The sequence below is a fragment of the Callorhinchus milii genome, unplaced genomic scaffold (assembly GCF_018977255.1).
Source record: "Callorhinchus milii isolate IMCB2004 unplaced genomic scaffold, IMCB_Cmil_1.0 Scaffold5, whole genome shotgun sequence".
Classification (NCBI taxonomy): Eukaryota; Metazoa; Chordata; class Chondrichthyes; order Chimaeriformes; family Callorhinchidae; genus Callorhinchus; species Callorhinchus milii.
In genome coordinates, this window is record NW_024704746.1 from 48731410 (window position 1) to 48759107 (window position 27698).

A 27698-nucleotide genomic window follows, 5' to 3' on the forward strand; every position below is an offset into this window, starting at 1 on the left:
TCCTTCTGCTAATGTCACATTGACACATTGCAATTCCACCCTGAACGGAGATTGTATAGGAGTGGAGTTCCTAAGAGTTCCTGAGCTGTACTTCTGGCTTTCATATTAAAAATCCTGTTAGAAATTCCCATCCACTGAGTTAGACTCCATTGTATGGAATAGCATTGTCAAATACTGTGGCCAAATTGGCTGCCTCATTCGCCCATAAAACACACAGTCACTCAACTTTAAAATATATACTGTGAAGCGCTTTGGGACATCCTGCTGACGTGAATGAAGCTATAATATATTCCTATACTAAATGCAAAGCTTATTATTACTACTGCTGTGAAATTTTGCGAATCAACGACATCCTCACCTCTCAAAGTAATACATATTCTCATAGTAAAAACATTTGTTTTCTGACTCCATGTGTGTGAGCCTTGTGTAATCATTGGGATACACATAGGTCAGGTGAACCTGGAATGAAAATAAAAGGACAAAAGTCATTACCGGTAATGATCAAATAGTTACTGATATACATATTTGTATTTCAGTCAACAAACAGCCATGAAATAAATTTAAAGGGTGGATTGTTGGCCACGACAATCAGAAGAAACTGCCTTGTAGACTGTGAGCTCAAAGTCCCAATGTAGAGCTTGAACCCAAAACATTCATGACCACTGATGAGAGAGTGCTACCAACTAAGCCAAGGTGACATCTAATCAAACGTAATAACCTTTGTCAAAATTTTTATATTTGGCTTGAAATTTAAATTGCACACCTCAACACAAATATAAACAAGAATGAGAATTCTGTCCTTATTTCTGATGATAAAAGTCTGCTGATGTGCAAGATAATATCCACAAGGTGGCGATCTCCAGTTTCCCATTAACTAACATATTAACTTGACAACAATATCACATAATAAAAATGTATATCGTCTACCAAGTGGTGTAACAACGCCTCATTCTCAGTTGTAGTTAGAGTAGCTTGAAAGTTTTGAAATAATTCTGCAAGTTAACTGCATTTTTTAATCCATTATCAATATTCATTTACTTAGTTTGGTAGGGGCTGATCCTAACCCTTACCATCCTGCTCGCTCCCTCCGCTCAGCGGGCTCCAGCCTGCTTCACATCCCCCGCGCCTTGATCGCCCCACTATTGGCGGGTGGGCCTTCTGCCACTCTGCCCCCACCCTCTGGAACTCCATCCCGCAGTCCCTCCGCCTGGCCCCTCCCTTGCCACCTTCAAGACCCATTTCAAGACCCTCCTCTTCGACTGTGCTTTCGATCACCCTGCTTCCCTCTCCTGTCCTCCACCCTCCCCCAGCCCGACCCCCAGCTTGGATCCGTAACTGTCTGTCCAGCACATTGGGACATCCTCTCGACGTGAAAGGTGTTATACAGACGTAATTTTGTTATTGTTGTTGTACCATGACATCAGCAGTCTTTGAAGAACACTGTTAACTTTGACAGCCTGAAGAATGATCTGAGTTTTGTATTGATCTTTCTGGTTTAATAGAACATCTCCAACAAAACAAATGGCTTTCCAGACTGATAATTTCTGAGGAAAGCTCTCGGCTTAGTTAGTAAAAGCCGGGAGAAATCTCAGCTTTAAGTGCGCAGATCGATAAGAATCAAAGCACTTCTGTACACTGTCAAGAGTCCAGAACTACAGCATGATACTGAACAGGAAACTTGTAACAATGCAATGCCCCAACCAACTAATAATAATAACAACTCTTGCATTTGATATTGCGCCATATCAATCGTTGAGACATTTCAAAGACCTTCACAGAATACATTGTAAATTGGATTGCCTGTAAAACTGAGCTCACGTAAACTAAACCAAACCTTTATATTTATACTTACTTAAACATCATTACTTATTCACTCAAATCATAAATTATTATAAAAACTAAAGGAATAGAAATTCAGCATGTTTGATCACAGAAGGAAATAAATGCAATTTTGGCCTTTGCCAACTGAAGCCTATGTGAGCAAAGCACACAGCTCGCTTGCAGTCAGCACTGAGAAGTTGTAGCATGGTCATTCTCTCTCCCTGTAGAAACTTAAAATAAAATGCGCTTACAAACTGCAATCCCTGATAGCGAAGCAGCGGGAATCCCTTTATAACATAGCTGGGTCTGTAGACACACTCGGGCAACACCTGGCGGATCTTGGACTCTTCAATGAAAGGCACTGAAATAAGATGAAGAACGAGATTAAACAGTGTGCCAGATCTTCCATTGGATCATTTACCAATAAAGCAGGACTATGATTATTGCATTAGTGAAGAATTCTTAATAAGATCCTCTGGGAGTGGAAGCTAGAAACTTCAGATTTTCTCTGAATGAAGCAATTCTGAAGCCCCAAGGCAAAAGATTGATGTTTCTCCAAAACTTGCAAGGTTTACTATTCATTAATAAAAAGCGATAAGATACAAAAATAACAGAAATGAAGACATATTGATTTACCTGAAACACAGAGCCCCATGTCCAATTCTATTTCATAACAGAAATACATTTAGTAATTGTACCACAAAGGATTGGTGAATTCAACAAAGGAGCAAAACATTCAAAGACCAGAAAAAGAGATAGGTAACTGAAAACTACAGGAAACGTGCCCTTAAACCTCTGTTAGATGATACAGAGTTCCTGCCTGCAGATCACAAGAGTTATGGCAAAATTAATCAACTGGAAAAAAAGAATGCATATTGGTTATAAGAGTTGCACTCACTCACAGCACCATAAAGGATATTGCTTGATTGCTAAATATTCCACTGTCGTGCAAACCAGATTTGTTTGTATGTGTGGGTGGGGAGGGCAACTGAATAGCTCTATATTTTAGTAGTCTGCTGACTGTCCCATAGCAAATTGTACACGTGTGTGACAATAGCCAAAGGCTGCCCAAAGGCTCTATTCTCTTCGCACTGAGGCACTCCACGCTCCCCAGCTCCACCATTCAAAAGATCCAGCTCATTCAAAACTCTGCTGCCCCCATAATTAACCAGACCAAACTCTGTACCCAAATCTCTTAAGGTAAAACTTATATTATATAGAACCTCCAGGGAGTTTAGTTTAGGAAAGTTTAGTAAGATAACTATTACATTGAACGGGAAACATACGGACAGAAATCTTACACTGGAAAAAGGTATCTCGTGGATGGTGCTTCAGCATTTCTGCGGGGTGGTTTCCATGGGGACGTACATAGCCATAGCTCTTTCTGTGGCTTGCAATCGACTGTGGAATATGTTGTACTTCGTTCATTTGGATGAATGATTCATCTGGAACAGAACATACACAAAGGCAGAAAAAATTTGTGAAGGCACTGACCTCCAGAAATCAATGGTGCTTTCTAGTCTTACTGCGTTGGAGCAATTTACAAAATAATCCACTTATACAGACCAGCACCCATTATAATGCACTTCAGTCTATCTTGCCCTCTTTCTATCCATCCTTAAATTCTACAGTCACCTCACCACTTCCCCCTCTCGCTAGCAGCAAGTAGGAAATATAATTATTTCATAATTGCCTAATAATAACTCAGCACAGTTCAATTTAACAAGTACATCGCCAACTCCTATTTTCATGACATGCAAACTATTACTTCTCGATATGCTGTGTGGAAAGTAGAGACGACATCAACAGTGTAACATAATTCATCTCTTTAAGTCTCCAGCAGAGCTCTTGGACACATTTAGACACATTTAATGCCCTGTTAGAGTGGAGTCCTGTCTGAAGGTGGAAATTGAGGGAGGCGGCATCGAATCCCAATCCCAAAGAGGCCTATGATGGACAGTTCCCACACTAACACAAGTGGATGAATCCTTGGTCATCGAATCCCTGCAGACCTCACTTCTTGTGCCCTGGAAATATGCAAGGCCAGAAGTGATGTCAGCAGCGACATGATGACCTGGAAGTTAGCCATTTTTAGTGTGGGAACCAAGCCAGTGTAGTACATGGGCTGCATTCCTATTAGAAGCGATTCAGTGCTGCAACGAGCACATTATACAAACCACTTCACTCCCTGGCACCTCCCTACCTCTCCAACCTGCTCATATCCCATTCCTCTACCCACCCCTTTGCTCAGCACTCCTGCACATCCCTCGCCCTTCTGCTTTGTGTTGGCGGCTGTGTTTTCAGCCTCTACACCCTGTAACTATGAAATCCTTGTCTCAATCCCTGCACCTTGCCTCTTACTTGCCCATCTTCAGGTCACACCAGAAGATCTTCCTCATTGACTGTGCCTCTCTCCCTGGCTTGGCGTCAAGCTCTGCTACTGCCAAGCACTCCAAGCTGCTACTCCGCGTGAAAGGCGTGATATAAATGCAAGTTATTTTGTAACAAGGTTGCACCGAATTTTGCCTCGCCTCTCCATTTCACCTGCTACAGGATCTGGTAAGTTAGGAAACTGACATTTTTATATATGTGAATTATGTTTGTATAATAGCATCTTTACTTACTCGTATAGAGTGAAATATACCGAGAATCAATAATACTGAACGTAAGGCCTGGACTATGCAGCCGCCACTGGAAAAGAAACACATATAAAATGGGTCACATCTGTTGTAAAACAATCTACATTAAGAGCCTAATTTGAGAAAATTGCTAAAGGGATGGGAAACACTAACCACAGTGAGCTCTAATTGCAAGTAAACAGAGTATTCACTACAAGTTCCAAAAGCAGCTTTAATGGTAATAAACGGCTGGAGAGTGATGCACTGTCCCCACACAGCCTTTGGTTTACCTCTCATCTCTTGCTCCGCATTTCGGCCACTGGGAAAATCGCCGGTGACATCCGGTGTCCCAAGATGGCAGAGATGGCATAGATTAAGGGCCATCTCTTCCCTTCCCTTTTGCAAATGCCTCAAACGAACCCGTTCCGTCACCAGAAAAACGAAATACTGGCAAAGCCATTTCCACAATCAATCCATTTTCACAAACAACTTTCTAACACTGACTCACTGCTGTTCAAATCGGTTGTGTAAATTGTAAATTTCACAATGCACTTGGGGTCCAACCCATGAGATTGGCAAATTAAGGAATGAATAGTGAATCCCTCGTTGGTATTTGGGGGTGTTGGGGGTACAGATCTGCTTCCGATCAGATTCTGGGGGTTGTCCACCACACACCCCGGAATCACCAGTTAGTATAACCCTTTTAGCCCGGCCCATCAATTTTATCTGGGTGACAAACAATTTTATCCGGTGACCTTAAAACACTTTGAATGATTACATGGGAGCAGAACATTGTGTATGGAGTGACAACAAAGGGATAAAACATAACCCTGACTGGGCAGCACTCAGCGACTGTACCTCCAAAGTCAATATTCTACATTTCAAACACACGTTTCACCATTAATGGGGAACGATAAGATAAAAGCGTCAATGGCTTATTTTCTCTAAACGTGTTTGTTTGTTCAAGGTACAAATCAATAAGAACTTACAGCAACTTCAACATGATCGGTTCCCTGGTCGTTTTGCTTGTGTAATAGTTCAAAGTAATATTTCCTGTGAGACAGCAATCTGCAGGCAGCAAACAGAGAAAGGCAGGATGACGTGAAGGAAGTAACTGCTGTAAAAGTGTGGGTAACAAGTGTTTTATTGATACTAGGGCTTACAGCTAGTCTGGCACTGTGAACTTTCGTTAAGGAGCCATAAGATATTTCAGATCCCACCCCATCTAGAAGTCGCTGACTCAGAATGGCAACATTTCACAGATGCTGGCAGCTGGCCAGCAATAGTGCCTCCTGCAAAATAGCTTGTCCATGCTCAACACTAGATAGATGAGGGTTGGAGAACAAAGGTGAAGCAAAGAGGGTGAGGAGAGCAGCGATGAAGTGGGGAGTGGTGGAAAGCAGAGGTAATGCACTGCGCACGTGCACTCCTGCTTTGAACAAACAAATTTGACTTGTACTTGAATCAAGAGTCAACTACAGCAAAAAAACGTTCAGACTTTCCCCTTCTGTTCCAACCCCCAAAGCATCTACCCTGCCTTGTTGGACAGTCCACCCTTTAGGGACAATGAGGATGCAATCATTACAACCATTTGGTTGACCTCCCATAATTTCACCTGAGCCAATACACAGACCCCAGGAACCCAGCACAGGGCGGGAAACCGCTCCCTCTCAGGGAGGTGTCGCGCTGGGTTAAGAGCAGGATTCAAACTCAACTCTCATCATTAGGAAAGCAACATTCGAGATGTTCAAATTCAATTGAATGTGGATTTAAAAGATGGGAATAACAATCATTTAAGTGCTTTTAGACTCAACCAAAATGAAGGGCGCGATATAAATGCAAGTTGCTGTTGTATTTACTCATTTGTACTATTCTATCAATCTTCACAGATCACGGTGAGTGCAGGGTTTAGGAATATAACAGGGTGTGGGGAAAAGGAAGGAGAATGAGACTAACAACACACTGTTTCAGCCAGCCAGCTCAGTGGACCGAATGACCTCTGCCTGTGCTATAAATTACTGCGGATTTATCTCTCCAGTTTCAGGACAAGATATAAAAAAAGCTTTCCGTATATCATCGTAGCTAATCTCCCGTCAAATGGCTATTCAAGCTTGTGATATACAAACACACAGTCTCTACACTTCACAATAAAATCCTGCAAAGTGCTTTGAGATGTCTCAGTGACATGATGAGGCACGATATCAAATGCAAAGATAATTATTCCTGTTACACTTGAATACGTGGATAATGGGGGGTTGGCTGAAATTTTCAGCTGGGTCTAGACGTCAACTTTTTTTAATATCAAAGGACCTGATTTATTATAATAACGTGCTTATTAGAAAGACTCGCTTGGAGACGTCTCAAGGACGTGATAAGGAGCTATATCAAATGCAAAGATTATATATATAATTACTTTATATCTCTGATCAAAATCACCGCAAAGTTGCCTTCAAATGGCCTACAAAAGGAATAGCAAGATCAACTTCTTTGTTTGATAAGGAAAAAGCTTTCCAAGAAAATACTTCAGACTGCTGAAAAAGAGGAAAAGATGAAACTCCCTCTTTCGTAACAATCGGGTAGTTGCTGTGGGTCAGGAATGCTTTGATAATTGAATCGTGCCATACTCACGGGATGGGCTTGGAGACCTGGCTTTGAAATTTTCCAAATTCCCCTGGGGCTGTCCACTCTTTGCCAGTCTAGGATGGAATCAGAAGGTTACCTTGTGCTTTTTGGCCCATAGTTGCATAGTGTTAATATAAATGTCAGTCTGGCTCAGTTGGTAGCACTCTCGCCTCCGAGTCAGAAGTTTGTGGGTTCAAGCCCCAAGTCATGACTTTTGAATTTACCCAGTCAAGGCTGCTGCTCCAGTGCAGTGCTGGGAGAACACTGCAATGCTGGAAGTGCCGTGCCTCGGATGAGATGTTAAACTTAGGCCGTGTGTATCTGTTCAAGTGGATGTTAAAGGTCCCATGTCATTATTCAAAAAGAGAATGGAGTTTCTCCCAGTACCTGGCCTACAATTTCCCCAGGTTTAAAAAAATCAGTCATTCACTTTTTGGCGGCTAAGAATGCCTACAAAATAGACAGTCATTACACTTCCCAGTAAATCTTGTGAAGCGCTTTGAGATACCACCTATCCTGATATATCAAAAGTAAGAATCCTTTGAAATGGGACACGGAATACATTTTATTGCATGCATCTGAAGTCTGCTTAAATTGCTATATAAAAAAATTCACTGAGGCAAAAAATATGTACACTGGATTTAACTCTGTTTCAAGGTGCTGCGCTCACAATCTCATACCTTCCCGACCCTTGCCAGCAACATGACGTTGGACGGGGTGTCATCTGTGCTCAGCCAGAACTCAGAATTATCGTCAGAGGCCACCACAAACTGGAATTCACCTGGGAACAGGACAGTAAAATGACTGTGTCTGCTGGGATCCCACCTGCCATGCTCACTGTCAATCCCATTTCCCAGATAGCTGCCCTGGGGCGAAGATCAGGCACGACGCTGCACATCACATCATTTAATGTTGGATTTAGCTTAAATTAATGCTAACAGAAGCTCTGATCTAGTCTGCATGAGGCAGTGTAGTGCCGGCAGTGAACTCTGTTCTGTGGTGGGTACCAGTGGACCATGCAGTGCTCTGGCAGCAGTACAGGAAGGGGATCTCTTCATGCAAAGAACATGGAACACGGGAAAACGCGCTTCCACATTTCACCTGGCAGCACCTACACGGATCCGGGTTGAAGCAAAATAGAGATATCCATTTGGGGTGGGCAGAACACAGAAGTGAAGCTGTCGGAGAATGTGGCATCAATCATGTCCAAGCTCACTAAAGTTCGCTTCTCGCCAATTCTCGCCAAGTCATATACTGAAATTTATCTTACGTTAGGACTCCATTCCCACCCATGCAGGTGAAAGAGGGGCTAGATAGGAACCAGCAATTACAGCAAGGTGAATGGATCATTGTTAATAAGTCGCTCAATTGCCCTCCCTCCTGCAGGAATGCATTAATTCTGGGCACCACTGCCTAGATGGAGTGCTCAGTCAGTGGAAGCTGGACTCTGTAACTCGTCCCCACACCCCACTCCCCCTCCAGTAAGACTCCCGGGTCCCTTGTCCTGTATTACTGAGATGCTCAGAAAAGAATCTCAGCAGAGTTTATGATCAAACTAAATTAATTAAATCATTTTAAAGCAGTCCTTTCTTCCTGCATTTACATATCGCTGTTCAGTATGCACAACCTGTGACAGGGTGAATCCATGCCCTCAATACTTTTGAATCACTCATTCAAACACGCTTACCACACTTCACTGTAAATCCTGTAAGCGTTTTTTGAGATGTCCTCACAAGGTGAAAGGGGTATATCAAATGTAACAATTATTATTGTTATTGTTGTAACCCTTGAAGGTTAGATTGCAATATAGTCAATACACAACAATCATGCCAGATCCAATCCTGACCTCTCTGGTGGTGCATGAGTCTGCTTAATGTAACATTACATTGCCCACAAAATACACACAGTCACACCACTTGCAGTAAGCCCAGTGAGCGAAGCGCTTTGAGGCTTCTCAATGATGTGATAAGATGCTTTATCAAATGCAAGAATTATTATCATTATCAATATTACATTGCCAGCATGGACACAGAGCAACCAGAGGCAGAAGTGACTTACTATCAGCGTAGGGGTGAATATAACCAAATATCCTGAGTCCATAATTGGTCCAACTTGGTGCCACTGCCAGTTTTTTAACCACCGTTCGTGTCTGGAAGAGATCAGTTGGCCTTTGTTAGAACAATAAATTATGAGTTTCGTTTCAAATACAGAAGTAAAAATCAGCTGAATCATCAGATGTTACTCCTATTTTTAAGAAAGGTAACAAAAGTGACCCAGGAAACTACAGACCAGTAAGTTTGATGTCCATTGTGGCTAAAATTATGGCGACTTTTACTAAAGATAAAATCATGGAGCATCTGGATAGAAATAAAATCATAAATGATAGCCTACATGGTTTCATGAAGTAAGATCTTGCCAATCTAATTTACTGTTTTTCTTTGACGGTTTGGTACAGGGAATTTCAGTGGTACAGGGAATATCATCAGAGTGGGAAAATGTTACCAGTGGAGTTCCACAAGGGTCTGTTCCGGACCTCTTTTGTTTAATATTTTTATAAATGATCTGGAACTAGGAGTCGCAACTTAGCCACAATGGCTAAGTTTGCAGATGACGCCCAGCTAATGAAGGTGGTAGGAACATAGGAACATGAGTAGGCCTTTAAGCCCATTGAGCCTGTTCCGCCATTTAATTAGACCATGGCTGATCTATATCTTTACTAGAATTTCAAATCCAATTTCCCGCTTTCTCCCCATATCCCTTAATACCCCGACCTACCAAAATCTGTCAATCTCTTTCTTGAAGGTGTGGATGGATCCAGCATCCACGACCTTTTGGAATAGAGAGTTCAAGATTTCTACCACCCTTTGAGTGAAAAAAATGCTTCCTAATTTCGCTGTTAAATGGTTTGGTTCTAATTTTAAAACTATGACCCCTTGTTTTGCTAGGAAATAGCTTTTCTGCATCCACCCTATCAAATCCTTTTATCATCCTAAAAATCTCTATCAAATCACCCCTCAATTTTCTAAATTCGAGGGAATACAAGAGGTAGATTGCGAAGCTGAATAAGATAGATTACAGGAGGATTTGAACATACTTGGGAATTGGGCAGATCAGTGGCAGTTGAAATTCAATGTGGAGAATGTACAATAATTGACATGGGGACAAAAAATCCTGGAAGGGACTATTGTTTGAACGGAAGGAAGATAATATGCATAGAAAATGAAAAATGCTTGGGGGTCCTGATTGACAATAAACTGAAGCTCCCCAACAATGTTCTGTGGCAGTGAGTAAAGCAAACCAGATGTTGAGATGTATATCAAAAGATCAACAGCAAGCTGAAATAGTGGGGTAATCCTGCCACTGTATAAATCATGGTGAGACCGTACTTTAGAGTCCTGTGTACAGTTCTGGCCACACAGTATGAAAAGTATATTAAAGAAATCGAGAAGATACAAAGGAGGGCAACCAAAATGATTGAGGGAGTGGAAAGACTGGACTATGAGGAGCGACTAAGTAAATTGGGCATGTTCACGCTGGAAGAGAAGATTGAGAGGTGACATAATTGCTGTCTTTAAGATTCTAAAGGGGCAAAACAATATAGATCATAACAGGCTGTTTCAACTTGACCAGAATAGTAAAACCAGAGGACACGGCCTGTGATTGAAGAGGGTAAATTCAGAACGAGTCTACACAAATACTATTTCAGTGAGTGAATAGTGAACCTGTGGAACAGGCTCCCTAGGGAGACAGTTGAAGCAGGAAGTGTTGATTCTTTCAAACACAGATTAGATAGTTTTCTTTTAGGAAATAACATTATTGGATATAGCACATAGGTAGTTTGGGATATATGTGCGTGAGACCGCCAGGAAGGTGAACCAGATGGACCTTGGTCTTTTTTTGTCTGGTATCTCTTATGTTCTTATGTTATGATCAAGATTGAATCCAATAAATTATCATAAAAATTAAAGACCAGAAATTAACCAGCTATAAAACTCTTGTAATAAGTGCCTTGTAATAAAATGCGATTTTAATTTGCCTGCGAAAAGGATGACATTTCTATCCATCTCAGTAAAGTGCACATCACAGCCTTACATTGCAAGTCCTATGAAGATTTTTAAGTGAGCAATGATAGTGTAAACTAACTTGCGCAGCACTAATCATTTGCCTACAAAATACAGTCACTACACTTTATAGTAAATCCTGTGAAGCCCTTTGAGACATCCTCCTGATGTGAAAGGTACAATACCAAATTGAAAGATGATTACAATTATTTTATTGAATGCATTATAGCATTTAGCCAGTATTTCATTTGAGATTAAAAATTCCAGCCTCCACGAAAGCAATTGCAACCGTGGCTCTTTTGACCACGAAGATTTGCAGGATGCCATGAGCTAGATTTCAACCGTCGACAAACAACCTCAAAGATTGAGATGATGACGCTGCATTTATTTTCATGTAGATGTGCTTGAAACTCCCGCGGGTACTCACATGTGGAAACAGAGGGAAGTGAATATTTTTCCTGAGCTGATCGATAGAGCTGCCACACCAGTCCTCAAATATGTGCAAATTTGCTTGCCCCATGAACTGAAAGAGAGAAGCAAGTACATTGAGTTAGTGTGCACCACACAAGACTGGTTGAGGGTTTCAAATCCTTATTATCCCTGTTTCTTACTTGAGAAAGCAGTTCCAGTACTTAATTTACGATGCATAAATTGGCTTCAATTTGCCACCTTTGTTTACAAATTCTTTTTAGGTTCAAATACAATGAAATCCACCCGTTGACACTGGCTCAGTTATATGTTGTGGATAATGGCTCACGCAAGGAGTAGTGTACAGTCATCTCAATCTCAAAGAACCTGGATGAAAACTTCTTTCTTGGTGTCGGAGGGATTTGAGCTGCCCCAGAGGAGCTCTTGGTGGGTTATGAGACTCTGGAGTTCCATCGTATAGTGGAAAGCTTTGCTACAACATATCCATTCCCCCCACATTATCAGGAGCACACAAGTTCACAGCAAATCATATAAATATATTCATTGTATAAACAATTAGTACATGAATATTTATGAACTCTGTCAATTTCCTTGTTATTGTGGAGTCCTATAGTGTATTGGTTAGAGCCTCGGCCTTACAAGCGAGAGCACCTGGGTTTGATTCCTGGGAGGGGCGAAACCTTAGGAAAGTTTTCTTACTTCACAAATCTCTGTTTACCTAGCAGTAAGAAGGAACCTGGTTGTTAATCGATTGGTGTATTTGTTTCCGGGGGTTATAATCCCTCCCCGCCCCAAAAAATTGGTTACTCAATCTACGACTGTTTATGGGACACTGCTGTGCGTAATTGGCTACCGTATTTCGCCCACAAAATATACAGTCAATCCACTTTACAATATATTCTGTGAAGCACTTTGAGACATCTCAATGCTGTGATAAGACGTTATATCAAATGCAAGGATTATTATTATTAACATACCGAACTAAAATGCATGCAATTCAGAACAAGTTGGCATTCTTAGTCAAAGGGGCCACGAGCGTGGTGAATGGGAAATGCTAGGGCAGTGAAAGGACTTCTATTTTTCCAACACTGACGACATGCATGTCTCTCATGCATTCTTCTGCACCTCTACTCTCAAGCAAATCTGAGCCACACAACCTTTGATGGGCTTAGCTCACACTTTCCATATGCTCACGCATCTGGTGTCCTTTACATCACCTCAGCTGCTGGGAATAAACTTGTTTTAAAATGTGTACGCACTGTGATTTGGGAGCTTAGCGAAAAGGCTTAGAGAGTTACTGCTGTAATATAGAAGAAGTGGTCACTGATATGATTCTCGGTGTCCCCAGCAGACCCAACTTGCCCGCAAAGGCCTTTTTAAAGAAAAAAAATGAAAACCTAACAAAATGAACAAGCAGGGAAAGGGGGCAGGGTTACATTTAGTGTAAATTTCAGTGAAGATACAAACAGTGCTGTACTGAAATTCAACCCTTTCAGATATGTAAGTCTCCAGTGTAGTGGACAACTGTTCCGAGGTGGCAGCAGCAATCCTGGTTTCAAAGCACTCAGTGTGTTGTGTTTTCTTTTGCTCCACTTCAAATCCCACTTCACAGAGGCTGGGAAGTGGATACAGTAAAGGGCCACTATTAACACAGCTGCTACAGCTGGCTCTTGTGGCAGTATCTACACCCTGTTATTCAAACCCTTTGCACCTGTCACTATTCATTACCTCTGTTCAATGAAAATCCGCAGTTTGTTCCTTCAATGAAAAGGACCCAACCAAAGTTTTTGTATTTAAACCCAGACTCCTTTAAAAGGTGCCGCATGAAGTAAAGATGCCTTTAGCAACTGTGTTCACCCGTCACAGGCCACAAAAGCTTGTAAACAAGGTGGAATAACAGAAATCTGGACAAATACATTAACAAAGAAAATACACCATCTTGTCATAAATCCTAGTTAACTCTTCTGGCGAATTCGGGGTGAAGTGTGGAGTATAAAAGGGCTTAGAATGGCAATTTTATTTTACAACGGCAAGACAACAACAGCAACATTACATTTGTATAGCGCCTTTCACATCAGGAGGATGTCCCAAGGCGCTGGTTCAAGACAGTAGTTCATGACAAATAATTTTGTATATAACCTCTACATGCTTGGTCAATTTTCATCAAAGCAAATTAAACTAACCAGGAAACGCTGGCAATGCACAGAAGAGGAGGCTGTTAGCAGTGGAAACTTTTATATTTATATGCCTGAGATTGTGATCTGTGGTAACTAAGGTAACAGGTTGTCAGGCTTCCGACATAAGGGATTTATGATGTAGCTCACAAGTCTTAAATGAACTTCGGTTAAAGATTGATTGCATAGTCGCAGAGTCAAACAGCTAATTTCAATCTGTCAGCCTGGCTCAGTTGATAACACTCTCACCTCTAGGGCAGAAGATTGTGGGTTCAAGCCCCACGTTGGGTTTAAAGCTCATGGCTGACACTCCAGTGCATTAGTGGGGAAGCTCAGCATTGTTGTAAGTCTTTCAAAATAGACACTAAACTGAGGTTCACCCATTACAGACCACAAATGTTCTGACGAAAGGCCATTGACCAGAAACGTTAACTCACTTTCCTCTCTCCATAGCTGCTGCCTGAACTGCTGCATGTTCCCAGCGTCAGCGTCTTTTTTATTTCAGATTTCCAGCATCTGCAGTATTTTGCCTTTTGAGGTTCTGTCTGTGTTCTGGCATGTGTACAGATTGTGACTTGATTACCTACATAATTATTGGGACTGGTCAACAAATGCTATGAATAGCAACTACTTAACTGAATGTAACGAAAACAGATCCCATCTGTTCCTTTGGTCTCTCCTGGAACAATGTGATCCTAACTTGTACCGAGTACTGCAGCAGCAAATTACGTCAGCTTTTTGACCCAAGATACGATTTGAAGCTCTCAGGTATTGGTTGTTATTTTGAAAAGAGAAGAGAGTTTTTCACGGTGTTTGGCTAATGAGCCCCCAGATAAAATTCACTGCATGGTTGTTTGTGGGACATTGTTGTGCACAAATTGGCCACGCCACCTGCCTGCAAATACACAGTCACTAAATTTCATAGTAAAATTCTTTGAAGATCTTTGAGACCTCTTAATAATGTGATATGGCGCTACATCAAATGCAAGAATTATTATTATGATTTCATCTGTCAGGTCATTTGAAAGGTATTGAATGATTCCACCTTAATGATAATAATCCATGCATTTAATACAGCACCTTATTAGGTTTCAAAGCGCTATACAATGTAAAGTGAATTGACTGTTCAATTTGTGGGCAAAAAGCAGCAGCCAATTGCACACAACAGCATCCCATAAACAGTCGTGGATTGAGTGACCTTATTTATTTATTTTTGATGGGATTATATTCTCGGAAAAGCAATCCCCCAATCGACTAATAATCGGGTTCCTACTTAATGCTATGTAAACAGGGTGTGGAGTCAGGAAATTTGTCTAACATTTCACCCTGCTCGGGAATAGAACCCACGTCCTCTCGTTTGCGAGGTGAGTGCTCTGACCACCATAGTTCAACAGACCAGATGACATGGGCTGCACACAATTGACACTGACCCCGATTTCCTCTAAAGGATAGAGTATCAGCACACACCCACAGGATGTATGCTAAAGATCCCATGGAGCTACATGAAAAGAAAAGAGAATTACTTATGGTGTCCTGGCCAAAAATCCTCAAAATAAAATTGGTTGTTCAAACAAAACAAAACAGCAGTTAGGAATTGGATTCCATTCAACAACAACAACAAGATTCCATTTATAGAGCGCCTTTCACGTCGGGAGGACGTCCCAAGGCGCTGTACAGTTGGGTCAGGGTCATTCAGATTAAGGTGCAGCACTGTTTACATTCTTCAGGTGTTGGTTCGTGAAGCCCTTCAAGTTGGTAAAAGAGGCTATGTGTTGATCAACAGCTGAGTGGCATACGAGTAATAATAAATAATCCTTGCATTTCACGTAGCGCCGTAACACATCATTGAGCCATTTCAAAGCGCAGTAATGTATTGGTACCAGTGATACCTCGAATACTTGTAAATAAGTATTGAATAAACCAGCCCTCCCGGATCATTGCCAGGTAAAACTGGCAGTTATTAAATTAGAAAAAAAACTCTTGCTCTGTTTAGGGACAAAGCTTAATAATGTACTGGTGTCTGGAACTAGCAAAGTGGCATGTATTCAGGTTATATAATAAATAATCCTTTATTTGATATAGCCCTTTCACGTTTCTAGACGTCTCAAAGCGCTTTGCAGAATAGACTGTGAAGTGAATTGACTGTATATTTTGTGGGTGAAATGTGGCAGCCAAATTGCACACAGCAGTATCCCACAAACAGTCATGGATTGAAGTGACCAATTTATTATTCTTTTTCTTGAGGGATTATTATCAGGCGTATAGAGTAAGGAAACTTGCCTAAGGTTTTGCCCTGCCGGGAATTGAATCCAAGTCGCTTGCTTGCTTGTGAATGCTCTAACCACTGAACTACAGAACTCCACTAAACAAGGTTACTAAACAAAGGCCATTTTAGAGAGAATGTTTTCTTTAATCTACAACTAAGAAAATGAGATTGCAGAGAGCAGGCCTGATAATTCTCCCCAGTAAACTCTTCAAGAAGGTAACACTTTGGTGAGGACACACCTTTGTGAGCCTCTACCCAAAGGCTAGAAACAAGCAGGCTGCAAGTTACTCACCATAAAGTCTTACCGAAAGTTTACGCAGAGATCTGTCCTGGTCCCTGTCACAACCACCTTATCTAAATGAACCCTTTACCTATTTTATTAAGTTTATTAATGCAAATATTCTGTATAAAATTAGATTTTGTGCAAAGTAAGATCTTTCGCTTTAAGCGCATTTATGGTCTAGGGACCGAAATATAGTTTAGAGATAAAGATAGCCATGGCGACATAAAGTGTATGACCTGGGTGAGGTACTGAAAAATAAAGACGGGAAAGGATCACTTGGGCCCTTGGGAGGGGGAACCCACTGATATATTGAAAAGTGAGGAGATTGAAAATTGAGGGAAAAAGTAACAACACTGGAAAGGGGAGCAGTTAGGAAAATATAAAAGGAAGGGGGTTCCCTGAATTCAGGGTCTCTCTTCATCTTGCGTGCCATCGAGGAGGTACGTGCCTGACATGAGAGCTTCGCCTCCAGGTCAAGATTGTTTTTCTTTGTTAACTAACTTTGGGTAAAGCTGCTAGTGTCACAGTTTAGTGTCAAGTTATTATTTTCTATTCCTTAATGTTGCGACAGTTATCGTGTTCTGGGTAGTGTAAGTCAGGCATAGGGTTAAAGAACCAATAAAATACTGTTGAGTTTTCTATACAGTGCATCTCGATTCTATAAAAATCAAGGGGGGAGGCAGGAAACACAATCAGGTTATTGCTGAAGTCAGCTGTCTCATAGTGCGAAGGGCACTGATGAAAGCATCTTTTCGTTGCGTTATAAGGCATTGGGATTACATGTTGTCGGGTGTAAATTCTCGTTAGTGGAGTTTCACTCAGAGAGGGAACTTGCACGATACAGAAAGGACTGATACAGAGGCCATCTTGGGAACCGAACACTTTGTCAGAACATGGGTATACAATCAGGGGTGAGAACTGTCACACCCTTTATACAAATGGACAGGGTTAATGATTTGGAATGGACAGGGCTCATGATATGGAATTCCCGTACCCTCAATTATTCTCAGCTTCTGAAGCTCATCCTGGCTGTGTTTAGTTAACCACTTCATTCCTTTTTCCTAACCGTTTTCTTCTCTGTGGTGACACTCCTTTCTCCTTTGCTCCAATGCAGCGCTCGCTGGTGGTGCCGCCCTGTGGACGAGGTGTTAAACCGAGGTCTTGTCTACCAGTTCAAATAGGTGTAAGAATTCCAATGCACTACTGCATACTAAGAGTAACATGGGATCTTTGACGTTCACCTGTTGAGGCAGACTTGGTTTAGCATCTCATGCGAAGGATGTCACCTCCAAAGTGCATTACGCCACCATCGCTGTAATGGAATATCAGTCTAAACTGTGAACTCAAAGTCCCAATCTGGGGCTTGAACCCCAATCTGTGTCTCAGAAGCAAGAGTGAGACAGACTTACACCACAGATAAACAAGCATTTGCATTTTATAGCACCTTATTGTTTTAAAATGCTTCAATGCACTTCACAAGCAATTACAAGAACTATTTTTTATGCCAAATAGGCTATTAAAATAATCCATTACCAAGAAATAAAAGCAAACGGCTAGCTGTGCAACAATTTGCACAGACTTAGAGCAAAAGAAACTATTTGTGCTGGAGATGCATGTGGATGGTAAAAATCCCCTCCCCATCTCTACAGACAAACAGCTGTCACTCTTTTTCAAGATACATGTTATCTCCTTTTCAGATACTACTGTACAGTAAATCCAATGAAACGTTTTGCGATGACATTCCAATCTGAAAGTTACTATATCAAACGACAATCATAATAATAGTAATCTTTCCATTTGATATAGGGCCTTCACATCAGGAGCACATCTCAAAGCACTTCACAGGATATACTGTGAAGTGTATTTACCATGCATTTTCTAGGTATACGGCAGCCAATTTGTGCATAGAGCAGCTATGAAGTAAGTAACTCATTTTATTTGGGGGATTGTTGGCAGGACATCAACAACAAAATTACATTTGTATAGCGCCTTTCATGTTGGAGATGAGAGCTGGGGGTCGAAAATCGGGGAGGGTGGAGGGCGGGGGGAGGGGGATGGAAGGTGGCTGAAGGCACGGTTAAAGAGGAAGCTGACAAGCAGGGAATTTGCGTAGTCGAGCCTGAGTATTATGAATGTGTGTATGAGGGTTTTGGTAGCCTACGGTGTGAGACAGTGAAAGCCGGGTGATGTTGCTGAGGTGGGGGAAGGCAGAGCAGGTCAGGGCACAGACTGGCTTAGTAAGATGGAGTGTGCGTTGGAGGAGGATAGAAGGCAGCAACGGTATCGAAGGCAGCAGAGAGACAAAGGAGGATGAGGAGGCAGAGGGAGTCCTGGTCGCAGATTGAAAAAACGTCATTTGTCACTTTGACCAAAGTGGCACAGAAACCCGATTGGAAGGATTTGTAAATGGAGTGGCAGGAGAGGAAGGAGCAAAGCTGGGAAGCAACAACTTATTCCAGGACCTTGGAAATGAAAAGTCGGTTGGAGATGGGACATTAATTTGAGAGTAGGGGTGGGTCCAGGGAGGGTTTTTTAAGAATAGGAGTGATGACGGCCGTTTTTAAAGAGGTGGGAACGGTGCCAGTGGACAGGGAGAGGTGAACAGTGGGAGAAACTCCCTTCTCTTTTTGAATAGTGCCATGGGATTTTTAATGTCCATTTGAGCGAGCAGATAGAGCCTCAGTTTAATATCTTACCCAAAGGATGGCACCTCCAACAATGCAGCACACCCCCCGCAATGCATTGGTGTCAGCCTAGAATTATGAGCTCAAAGTCCCAATGTGGGGCATAAATGCACAATCTTTCTGATTCAGAGGTAAGAATGCTACCATCTGAGCCAAACTGACTTCAATAAAGAATTAGTATTATTTATTATTAATAATGGCCTGTTGGGCAAGATACAAGAGGGCAGCTGATTTCTATGGAGCCTGCATCTCCGTGGAATTCTGTAGCTCAGTGATTAGAGCACTCGCCTTGCAAGCGAGAGACCTGGGTTCGATTCCCGGCAGGGCGAAAACTTGGGCAAATTTCTTTACTCCACACACCTGATAATAATCCATAATTGTTTGTGGGACACTGCTGTGTGCAATTGGCTGCTGCGTTTTCCCACAAGTATATCATCAATTCACTTTACAGTATATTCTGTGAAGCGCTTTGAGACATCAAATGGATTATTATTATTATTACCTCAGTAGAAAAAGTCAAACATCTTCTGGATGGGAGCACATAAGAGGTGATAATTGGTGAGAAAACAAAGGGAGTCACAGGCTCACAAAACTCCACACACTGGGGAGGAAGCCTGTTTATCATCAGGGCGATGGAATCTGAACCACTTATTAAACTACTTATTAATTCTTCGATACCTTGTGAAGCTCATTATTCAGGAAGTGTTTAATTGCACAGAAATTTTCCTTCTCATAGGCACTAAGGTCACAAATTAACTGGATTGCATCAATTTAAAAAAGTTTAACCAATAAAAAATCTGAGTAAATGATGGGGAGCAGGGCACACATAAGGCCAGGATGTGAAGGCCAAGCTTCGGAGAGACACCAGGAAATATTCCTTAACCCAGAGAGAGTGGTTAACGGCAGTAACAGGATACCAGTGACAGGTTGAGTCCAGGATCCTGATTACCTTTACAAAACTACAATTTATGTTGAAAGCCTTGGATTCAACTTCCAGATCGGCTCTTTGGGTTTTTAGTCTCGTCTGACACTCCAGTGCAGTGCTGGGGAGCACTGGATTGTCAGAGGGGCCATTCTTCAGACAAGACGTTAAACCAAGGTCTCGCCTGCCTATTCATGTAGATGTTAAAAATGCCATGATATGATTTGAAAAGAGAAGGGAGTTTTTAAAATTAGTTTCCTGGCCAACAACCCCCCCAAATAAATTGGGTCAATCTCTTCATGGTTGCTGCGTTCACCTACAAAATATGTTAAACAGTCACTACATTTTACCGTAAATCCTGTGAACTGCTTTGAGATGGCTTGACATGATAAGGGGTTATATCAAATGCAAGAATTATTAATATTATTATAATAATAGCTTTAGTAAAGAAAGCCACAGTATCCCCCTTGATTCATTTGTATCATTATGTTGACTAGATTGTAAGAAGTGCTATAAATCCCCTTTTGGCAATTTACCAATTCTCCCTCATAGTGACCATTTATTGCAGTTATGAATCCATACAAGCAGCTCAGTTATGAAGTAACCTACGAGAACAGAAGCCAAAGAATATGACCCAGATGTGATCTTTGGTCGGCTAAAGAAAACACAGCAGGCTAGTGAATACAAATCACCTATGCTGAACTTATTAAACAGTTAATTGAAAGCAGATGCAGAACTTTCCAATAGCAACTCAAATGGTGCAACTGGTTAGCAGATTCCTGTTACCTGGCTCGTGGACTTTTGCTCAGTTTTAGTTTACAGGTTGATTGCTATTGCTGGAGAATACAATAATGCTATTTGTAGCTGTCATTCCTGAAGGAGACAGGAAATCAGTCAAATAAACTTTGGTATATGAAGCAAGTTCACGACCACTGACGCCCATGGGATCCTGAACTTTAACGCACTAACTTTTACTGCTCGACTCTATGGATCTGTTTGTTGTCCCTCACCCCCACACTTTTCCTCCTTCCTTTTTCACAAGCAGTCTTCCATTACCTCACCAAGTGATCATTCTTCACATATTAGCTTTCCACAACAGCAGTGTAAATAAACTAACCCAATCGGGTCCATTCTTCCACCTCGGTTTACCATTACATATTTTTTTCCAGTGCGCTCAACGGGACTGGAGAGAGTGTTTACACTTTAGCTACCAGAGTCTCCCTGAATGGACTGGGAACAAATATAGATACATAGAGTAATAGAGCATGGAAAATGTCCAATAGTCTATGTCAGTGCTCAAACTCCACACAAACCTCCCCACCTCCTGAACTGTTCATTTGATATCGTGCCTTATCACTTCATTGACTTCTCAAAGAGCTTCACAGAATACATTGGATTGACTGTATATTTTGTGGGCGAAACGAAGCAGCCATTTGCACACAACAGTGTCCCACAAACAGTCATGGATTGAGTGACCAAATTATTATTTTTTTTCAGAGGGATTATTCCCCCCCGAAAGCGATCTGCCAATCGACTAACAAATTGGTTGCGACTTAATTATAGGTAAACATAGGGGTGTGCAGTAAGGAAACTTGCCTAAAGTTTTGCTCTTAGGGCTTCTGATTTTCAATTTTAACTGAAATCCCCAATAAAACAACCCAGATACTAAAAGAAAAGGGTTTTTATCCAATAACCCCCATAAATTATTAGCTGTCCTGACGCGCACTGTATATGCCTGAAGGTGCCTCTCCCCCATCCATGTGCACAAGTGTGTCTGAATCTTCCATTAAAAAAATCAGCAAACCCCCACAAAACCCAAATTTTTAGAATTCAAAACATTTCTGGATAAAAAAAAACCAAAATTAATATTTTTACCCTTCCTCCAAAATAGAAGTCCTAAATATAACCTCTGTCTTGGATTGCACCTGCAGCCTCTCCTCCCTATCATTCTCACACCCAGCTCAGGTTACCACTCAATCTCTGTCAAGTGTTTCGAGCTGATATGAAAGGCGTCTAACACGTTCTATTTGTTGTTATGCGAAGTAACAGGTTGTCATGGTGTTACAGGAGGAACACATATTTTTTGGACTGGAAACAAATACAGATACCTCGTGTAACACATTAATCATCTCAATTTACAGCGTAATGAAGAGTCATTGAAACTTGCAATGAAATTAGCATTGCAAGTCTTGCTTGCAATGCTAATCTTACAAAACAGTTTAAACTGGTTACACACAGTGTAGAATGATTCTCAATCTTAAAAAGGTACTCCTTTTGGAACTAATTGAGACTCAAGCAAAAGACTTTAAGGAAAACGATACACCTGTAAACATCTTGTGTTCCTCATCCTGAGTGCTTCTGTCAGCAGTGAAAAGACAATTAATGGATAGAACTGATCAACACCAGAAGATATTAAAAATAATCCTTGCATTTGATATACCACCTTATCACATCGATGAGATGTCTCAAAGTGCTTCACAGAATATTTTGTAAAATAGATTAACTATGTGTTTTGTGGGTGAACCACTACAGCCAATTGCACACAGCAGTGTCCAATTGTCATGGATTGAATGACCAAATTTTTTTAGATGGATTATTACCCCCGGAAAGCGATCTACTAATCGGCTAACAACCGGATTCCAACTTACTGTTAGGCAAGCAGTCTTGTGGAGTAAGGAAACTTGCCTAAGTTTTCGCCACACCTGGGAATCGTATCCGGGTCCTCCTGCTTAATAATAATCCTTGCATTTGGCATAGCGCCTTATCACGTCTTTGAGATGTCTCAAAACGCTTCACAGAATATACTGCAAAGTGAATTGACTGTAATTTGTGGGTGAAACGAGGCAGCCAACTGAGTACAGCAGTGTCCCACAAACAGTTGTAGTGACCAATTTATTGTTTTTTTGAAGGAATAATTACTCCCAGGAAAGCGATCCGCCAATCGACTAACAACCGGGTTCCTACTTACTGCTGGGTAAACAAAGGTGTGTGGAGTAAGGAAACTTGCCCAGCGTTTCACCCTGCTGGGAATTAAACCGAGGTCTCACACTTGCGAGGTGAGTGCTCTAACCACTGAGCTACAGGATTCCACAAGATGAAAGGATTGGTATGGATGAAGAAGGCCCTTCAGTCCATTTGATCTCATCCTTCCCAACACCCACCCTACCACCCACCTCCCATCATTGCATCAAGCTGCTTTTTAAATGAGTCCAGTGTCTTGGCCTTTACCAACTTTTCTGGCAACTTGTTCCAGTCATTGATTACTCTGTATGAAGAAAATCTTCCTGGTATCTGTCCTGAAATTGCCCTTGAGAACTCTAAACCTGTATCATCTTGTTCTAGTGCCTTGTTGCATCCTAAAGTACTGTTCGGAATTTACTGTTTCAATCCCATTTAAAATTTTGTATACCTTTACAAGGTCCCCTCTGAGTCATCTTCTCTCAAGCCTGAAGAGCTCAAGCTTGTATAATTGAAAATTTACACATTGGTAGTTATGGCCTTAATCTCGAAGATTAACCACTTTCTAATTCTGAAAATTAGATTTAATGTGGCGGGGGGCATAATGATGAAGGAAATTAAATTAAACGTCTTAAGGTAAGGAGAAAAATAGGTTCATTTGTTTAAATCCCTCCCTGAATCCAGTAAATCCTGTAGAGTCCTATCCTTCCCTGAGTCCAGTAAATTCTGTAGAGTCCTATATCAAATTGGTTAGAGCACTTGCCTCGCAAATGAAAGAACCTGGAGTTCGATTCCCGGGCAGTGTGAAACTTTAGGCAAGTGTCCTTATTCCACACGCTTCTGTTTATCTAGCAGTAAGTAGGAACTTGGTTGTTAGCCAATTGGCGGATCACTTTTTGTGGGGCAATAATCCCTCATTTCAAAAAAAAAATGGCCACTCAATTCATGACTGTTTGTGGGACACTGCTGTGTGCAATTGGTGGCCGCATTTCACCCACAAAATATAGTTAATTTACTTTACCGTATATTCTGTGAAACACTTTGTGACGTCTCATTGGCACGCTAAGGCGCTATATCAAATGCAAGGGTTATTATTATCATTAAACCTCTGGGACATCTTCTTGTAGATGGCTCTGCATTCAAAAGCTTGGGAGGACTAAGTGTCAATCAAAACCAAAGCAAAGGTGCATAACAAAAGGTCGAGAGAAAATGAATTCAGGAGAAATTATATACAACCAGAGCAGCGCCAGTTGGTTGAAAGCGAGAACACTGAGGTACTTGGAGCATATTAAATATTCCTGGTGTGAAAATTCTGAGATTTACAGTCACTTTCTATTCACACATGTGGCAAGGAAAAGATCAGATGCCACTACTTTGGCAAAAGTAAAATGAACAACTTGTCCATGAAGCAAGAGGTCTTATCATTAGCTATTCCTTTCAAATGCAAAATCACATGCCAGTTCACCCCATCCACCATCTGCGGTTGGACCTTCAGCCTCTCCGCCTCCATTCTTTAAAACTCCACCCTTTAAAACTCCATCCCGCATTCCCTTCGCCTTGCTCCCTACTTGCCTCCTTCAAGGCACGTCTGAAGACGCTGCTCTTCGACCATGCCTTTGGTCACCCTCCTGCCCTCCAACCCCCCTTACCCCAATCCCCCCCTCCCTGCTCAAGTCCAAATCACTGACTGTACAGCGCCTTGGGATGTCCTCCTGACGTGAAAGGCGCCATGCAAATGTAATTTTGTATTGTATCCCCCTGGTTATAATGTGACCTCAACTTCCTTTAGTGCCTCCATGACCCTGTTCCACGCTGGTTACACCAGAATTCCGCTCCCAATTACACCTTGACCCGACTGCCCGATTACTCCATGACCCAGCCCTGGTCACACTGTGACTTCCCCGCACCCCACTCCACTGCTACCCCCCCACCTCACCTCTGCTTTCCACACTTCTTCATTTTCTTGCTGGTGGCTTCTCCCAGGAATCTAAAGACAACAGGAAACATAACATTGAACACACGTTTCGCAGGGACAGAATAAAGACTCTTTTTGTGTTTTTAACCTTAAATCTGTTTATCTTCCCTTCACAGTAACACTATTAAAGAATGACTGAGGGTTTTAATGAAGCCATTTTTAAAATTGGCCAAACTGAGCCAGAGTTTTTGAACAAAACAGTTACACTTGCAGAAAATGCTGTGAGGTGCTTTGGGATGTCATCCTGATGTGAGAAGCATTATAGCAAATGCAAGGATTATTCTTATATTGCAGTGTAGGTCACTCTAATGACAAATTAATTCACATGTGACTGTCAAGAGTTTGAACCATCCGCTCCCCCCTTGGTATTTCATCACAATCATTTGCAATGCAAATAAACAAATAAACCAATTTGTTATTGTGCTTACATTGTAACGCCTCAAAGCTCTTCACAGAATTTAATGCAAAAAGTTCAGAGAATTTGTATTTAGAGACAAATTAGACACATCAATATCCCACATTCGCTCATGTATTTGAATGTGTGCAGAGCCTTTTGGACACGTGCAGGCATTTCTTCATTGTCTTCCCTGCAGGAGGTATTTCTTCAGTGCCTATGTGGGCAGGGCAAAACCTTAGGAAAGTTTCCTTACTCCTCTATTTACCTAGCAGTAAGTAGGAACCCGGATGTTAGTTGATTGGCGGATTGCTTTCTGGGGGAAATGATCCCTTCAAAAAATAAATAAATAATAAAAATTAATTTGGTTACTCAATCCACGACTGTTTGTGGATCACTGCTGTTCGTAATTGGCTGCCACATTTTGCCCAAAAATGTACAGTCAATTTACTTTGCAGTATATCCTGTGAAGCGCTTTGAGATATCTCAACGATGTAATAAGCGGCTGTGTCAAATGCAAGAATTATTATTATTATATATTATTAAATAGCAAGTGACCTTTTTTTTCCGGAGCAATTGTTGGCCAGGACACTATGAGAAATTCCCTTCTCTCTTCAAATAGTGTCAAGGGATCTTCATTGAGAGCCACTGATCCATCTGGTATCCTGCCACCAATCAGATAAGGTGCAAGGAAAGCCAGGGCTGCTACCCCAGTGGATACATCTGTGGTACCATTAACACTGGTAGATAAATTGGTAGAGATTTTACAGACTAAAAGCTCCATCTTAGACAAGATAAGAGTTGATGGAGTGGATCCCAAGTAGAAAGACAGGTGTCAAAGAGCAAATGAGAGTGAGTGAGAGAGAGAGAAAGAGAGAGAGATAAAAGAGAGAGTGTGGAAATAAGACAATCATTAAGTGCTGAAAGTTTTCTGAACTTTCTTGTGAAGGAAAGTCTTCAGCCTGTATCGTCAGCAGCCAGAGATCAGTGACAGTGCAGGAAGACAGATTGTAAGAGACCCAAAAGGATAATAATAAATAATAATCGTTGCATTTGTTACACAATCAATCCACTTCAAGTATATCCTCTGCAACGTTTTGAGATGTATCAACGATGTGATAAAGCACTGTATCAAATGCAAGGAATATTATTATTATGGTTATAATACATTTCTTGTGCTTAGAACATCTACTGTGAAGTGTAGCGACTGTGTATTTTGTTTACAATCAATTTGCACATAGCAATGTCCGCCACACAACCATGAGGTGAATGGCCAACTTCTATGCGGTGACATAGATTTAAGATAATTGGCAAAGCAACTGGGGCATACGAGGAGAAATAGTTTTACACAGAGAATGGTCTGGAATACACTGCCTGTAAGGGTGGTGGAAACAGATTCAATAACAATTTTCTAAAGCAAGGTTTTTGGGATAGGTACTTGAAAAGGAAAAAATTGTAAAGATATGGAGAAAGAGTAGGGGAATGGGACTGATGGGGTAGCTCTTCTAAAGATCTTATTATAATCTGTTACCTGCACATCTCTAAAATCCCCGGCTACTCTGTTTTAAGATTGAACCCAGAGGTTTAGAGTGACAAAATACCAGTAAGTATGTCGGTTAATAATTTATTCCTGTGTATGACCTTTGTTAAGAAAGCCATTCAGTTTCATATATTGTACAGATCTGCTCAGGGCTCAGTGCTTTGAAAAGTCAAGAATTAAATTCTCAGTTGCAGAGTCAGTTGTTTTGTAAGAAATCTTTTGATAAGCAAACCGGTTTTTCAGGAGTTTAGTTTTAAAGAGGAATGCAGGATTGCGGTCATTAAGGGGATAGGCTCCATTGTTCTGCAGGAGATGAAATTGGCAAATTCTGTTGGTGCAAGATAATGACTTTTGGTTGGTTAGTTAATTAATTAGTTGATGAATTAAAAGTTGAATTTGAATCAAAGTTCAATGCAAAATGGTTCAAAGTTGCTTTCTTAAATAAATGAAATTCCTGGATGTTGAAAGAAGTCTTAAAGTTGTAATATCTAATGAAATGCAAGGATTATTCTGTACATTCTGTGGATTGTTCATATTCAACAACTTTATCATTAAAATACTGTATAACATTACAGTAAAACTCCTGTATCATATCAATTGGGACCATAACATTTAATATGACTTATGCTAAGTACGAGTTGGACGCAAACTGTATAAATTGTATAAAATCTGATTTAATCAATAATCTGCACTGTGCATGGGTAATTCAATGCAGCCAGTAAGAGCCTATGTGGGAGTTTGTCATTGCAGCCGGTAAGTGGATATGTGGTGAGACCCATCACCACATGCGCACTTATCAGCAAGTATTGGAATCATATTGAATCGCGGGAAATAAAGTTCTTCTGCGCGTACATCAAGACTACCTTTCCTGCGATTCAATGCAGTCAGCTCGTAAGTGTGCATGTGGCAACGGGTCGGGACATCATTTACCAAAATTCGATACAGCGGTAA

At 41.2% G+C, this 27698-nt stretch overlaps 1 protein-coding gene across 1 annotated transcript in view; it reads right to left on the reverse strand.

Moving 5' to 3' along the window:
* The window catches only part of b4galnt3b (beta-1,4-N-acetyl-galactosaminyl transferase 3b), an 85798-nt gene that overhangs the window by 16317 nt on the left and 41783 nt on the right, over positions 1-27698 (reverse strand). Inside the window, exons 3-12 of the mRNA XM_042335226.1 lie at positions 24775-24825; positions 11550-11645; positions 9120-9210; positions 7742-7842; positions 7068-7135; positions 5429-5507; positions 4446-4512; positions 3123-3266; positions 2073-2182; positions 359-459 (exon numbers count right to left, since the gene is read on the reverse strand). Of these exons, the coding sequence (XP_042191160.1) occupies positions 359-459; positions 2073-2182; positions 3123-3266; positions 4446-4512; positions 5429-5507; positions 7068-7135; positions 7742-7842; positions 9120-9210; positions 11550-11645; positions 24775-24825 (908 nt within the window). The remainder of the gene's footprint in view (positions 1-358; positions 460-2072; positions 2183-3122; positions 3267-4445; positions 4513-5428; positions 5508-7067; positions 7136-7741; positions 7843-9119; positions 9211-11549; positions 11646-24774; positions 24826-27698) is intronic.